This window comes from Arachis hypogaea, chromosome 6, assembly GCF_003086295.3.
Source record: "Arachis hypogaea cultivar Tifrunner chromosome 6, arahy.Tifrunner.gnm2.J5K5, whole genome shotgun sequence".
Classification (NCBI taxonomy): domain Eukaryota; kingdom Viridiplantae; phylum Streptophyta; class Magnoliopsida; order Fabales; family Fabaceae; genus Arachis; species Arachis hypogaea.
In genome coordinates, this window is record NC_092041.1 from 10,595,938 (window position 1) to 10,599,611 (window position 3,674).

A 3,674-nucleotide genomic window follows, 5' to 3' on the forward strand; every position below is an offset into this window, starting at 1 on the left:
AACTCTTCTCAAGTATCAACTCTCATTTTCTCTCTCTCTCTCTCTCTCTCTTCAATCATGAAGACACATGCAGAGCCGCACGTTATGACGGCTGCGGTGGTAGTGACCATGACGGTGGCAGTTGTTCTGGTAGCTTATTTGTGTGGTTCGAGCTTGAAAGGCGGGGTTGATGATGATGAGTACGAGGCCATTCCCATTGAAAACGCAGTGGGGCCGGAGAGTTTTGCTTTCGACCCTCGCGGTGGTGGCCCTTACACCGGCGTCTCCGACGGTAGAATAATCAAATGGGACCCTACTCTTAACCGCTGGCTCAACTTTGCCCTCACTTCTTCTCCCACCAGGTACAAATGCCATGGACATAACATCAACTATTCTTTATGCTCTATAATTTTTATTTTATCTTTTTAGTTTAATTTTGATGATCGCTCACAGTATAAAATCTGTATGACAAGTAATTACTTTTATTAGTATGCAAATGTAATATTGTAATATATATAAAAAATAACTCTTTTACAAAAAATGTTAGAGGTTAGTCAATGAATAATAGTTAAAATGGCATAATTTCCTCATATTTAATTATTTTCTATCTGTTACAAGGGTTAACAAAATTTATTGTTTTTTTACTAGTAGTTATATATTTATATTTAAAAATATAGACTAAAAATATGTTGTAAAATTATTAGACTAAAAAAATAAAATTAATAATTAAAAATAATTATTAAAATAATAAATCTGATAGTTTTTGAGTTTTTTTAATCTTTTATATTGATGCTCTGTAGAAACTAAATCATTTTTATTTTGATTACGACAAAAGAGATTCTTGGTGTTGGAATAGAAAAAGTTTAAATAATCAACTATAATATAAGCTAATTTAAGTCAATTTTTTTGTATTTAGTTTTGAAATTCAAAAAATTAGAATCATAAAAAATTATTTTTTATAATAAATTTATTTTTTAACTAATTAATTTTAGTTGATTATTTTCTTACTTGATTTTCTAACGGCACCAATTCGTGTATCATTGAATTTTTTTTTTGTTTTCTTCTTAATAATAATTAATCTCAAATAAATATGTTAGGATCAGTTTGACGGTGTGAGAAATTAATAAAAGTAGTAATAATTTCTAACACATTAGTATAAAAATACTGAAATATAAATATATGTTAAAATAAATTAAATTATATATATATTTATATATAAATATATTAATAATTAATTTTAATAAATGATTTTAATATATAAATAATATTTTTGTTTATGAAAATATGGTTAATTAGCCTTAATCATGTAAGGTAAAGGGAATACGTGGCGCACTGGTTTCCCCTGAGCGAAAACTTTAGGCTAAGTTGACGTGTGGTGTGAGGAAGCCAAGTATGATGCGCATACCAAGACGCAATTAAGTTATAGATAAGATACGCAATTAAGCTATTGGTGATGCAGTTGAGACTTGAGAATTGAGATGTTCTGTTGGTTGCAAACGAGGAAAGGGATGGAGAGTGTTTTCTCTTTCCTTAAATTATTAGATTTGTTAGCTTTCACTTTCTTGCCTATTCTTTGCTTATTAAACTTGGGACATGCATGGCCATTACGTTATCAGTCACTTCATTCTCCTCACTCATACGATACAACATTTAGAATTAGGTGGAAACTGTATCCGACTTTACAATAAAGTTGATACTTGAGAATCATGAGATGATTTGACTATATTTTCATCTAATAGCTCTCAAATATTAACAACATATACTTTTTATATAACTTATTTTTTATAGTAAATTTTAAATATTTACTATAAGGGACAAAGATGATGATGAAAAATCTGAATCCAAAGAGTGTGGAGGATCAATTGAGGAGCAGAAGAAGAAAGAACACATTTGTGGGAGGCCACTTGGTTTATGCTTCAGCAACCACACCGGTGAGCTTTATGTTGCTGATGCTTACAAGGGCCTACTTGTTGTTGGGCATCATGGTGGCACTGCCTCTTCACTCATCCCTTCCACCTTCAGCAACAGTTTGGATATTGATCAAACAACTGGGCTAGTCTACTTCACTACCAGCAGTTCAATATACCAAAGAAGGTAATACTAAGGTAGCATTTGTTTTACGGTATTGAGACAGAGATTTATTAAGAGATTGAGATTCAATATCATGTTTGTTCGTTTAGAGGATGGTACTAAAATTTTGTCTCTGTCTCCAAAATTTCAGTATTTTAATACCTCCAAAAAGAAGGGACACTGAATTAAAATTTTTAGAGATAGAGACTGAAACTTTAATAATATTTTATACCTAAAATACTTTTATTTCAATTCATTAATTCTAATTTTACCCTTTCTACAAATTAAATAGAATTTCATTTTTGTTTTAATTTCTGTCTTCTATTTTGTACCAAATAGAATACTGAAAATTATTTCAATTCTGTCTCTTAATCTCAATCTTTACGTCTCTGTTTCTCTCTGTTTCTCCACCAAACGCTACCTAACATATCACATTTACTAGTATTCAAAAGTTTATCAATGTTTGTGACATGCTAACAAAATTGCAGGAATTATATATCTTTGATACTAAGCAAGGACAGAACAGGTAGGCTAATGAAATATGACCCACAAAGCAAAGAATTAACACTTGTCCTAAACAATCTGGCATTTGCAAATGGTGTAGCATTAAGCAAAGATGGTGACTATATCTTAATAGTAGAGACTACAAACTGCAGAGTACTCAAGTATTGGCTAAGCACACCAAAGGCTGGAACATTGGAACACTTTGCAGATCTTCCAGGTTTCCCTGACAACATCAAACGTAGTCCAAGAGGGGGATTCTGGGTTGGAATTCACTCAAGAAGACAGAGACTTATACAATGGATTCTGTCATATGATTGGATTGGAAAAGTATTAGTTAAGGTTCCTTTGGACATTACAAGGATATATTCATATTTGGCTAAGTTGAAAGGGAGTAGTGGAATTGTAATTAGGCTAAGTGAGGAGGGTGATGTGTTGGAAGTTGTTGAAGGTTTGGTTGGGAATTCTATTAGTGAGGTGGAGGAAAAAGATGGGGTCTTATGGGTGGGTTCCATAGATACACCCTTTGCTGGAAAGTACAAAAGGATAGTAAAGTGAAAAGGGATATAAGATTTTGTTCTTTTACATTGAATCTTGCTGACAAGTATTATTATAGAGGAAAAGAAAAATATTCTTAGGTGTGAAAGTGAGAACAAGTCATATGCAGGGAACTCTGAAGTTCAAAGTGACTCAAAAAAAATCCCATTATCACATTGGAATCTTCTTTGTAAACAAAAAATCTATATTATGGCATGGCCAGAGGCAGAGTTTCTCTTGGACAATGAGGGCCATGCCCCCAAATATTTTATAAAAGCATGAGTAATATGTAGCCAAAAAGTGAAATTAATTCAATTAATTAGTTAGTATTATGTTCTTTTAGCAACAATTACTTGTGTTCAATTCTCATGATGTTTTACCAGAAAAATACTGGAATGGACTTAACAACTTAATAAATTCATATTTAATACTAACACAATCTTATTATTACCCACCACTTTAATGAAAAAAAAAACTAATTAAATAGAAGTACAAATTTATTTATTTATTTTTTTATGTAAGTTTGTTTTATTTTAGACTTTATTGATTTTTTAAATTTATCTTTTTACATTAGACAAAATATAAAA

The 3,674-nt window shown here is 31.0% G+C and overlaps 1 protein-coding gene across 1 annotated transcript; it reads left to right on the forward strand.

Moving 5' to 3' along the window:
• Positions 1 to 3,419, forward strand: LOC112695963 (protein STRICTOSIDINE SYNTHASE-LIKE 2). The gene is made up of 3 exons (XM_025748513.3): positions 1 to 341; positions 1,792 to 2,073; positions 2,538 to 3,419. Exons 1-3 carry the CDS (start codon positions 58 to 60, stop codon positions 3,106 to 3,108), a joined length of 1,137 nt encoding a protein of 378 aa, XP_025604298.1. The 5' UTR covers positions 1 to 57; the 3' UTR covers positions 3,109 to 3,419.
• Positions 3,420 to 3,674: the final 255 nt, after the last annotated feature.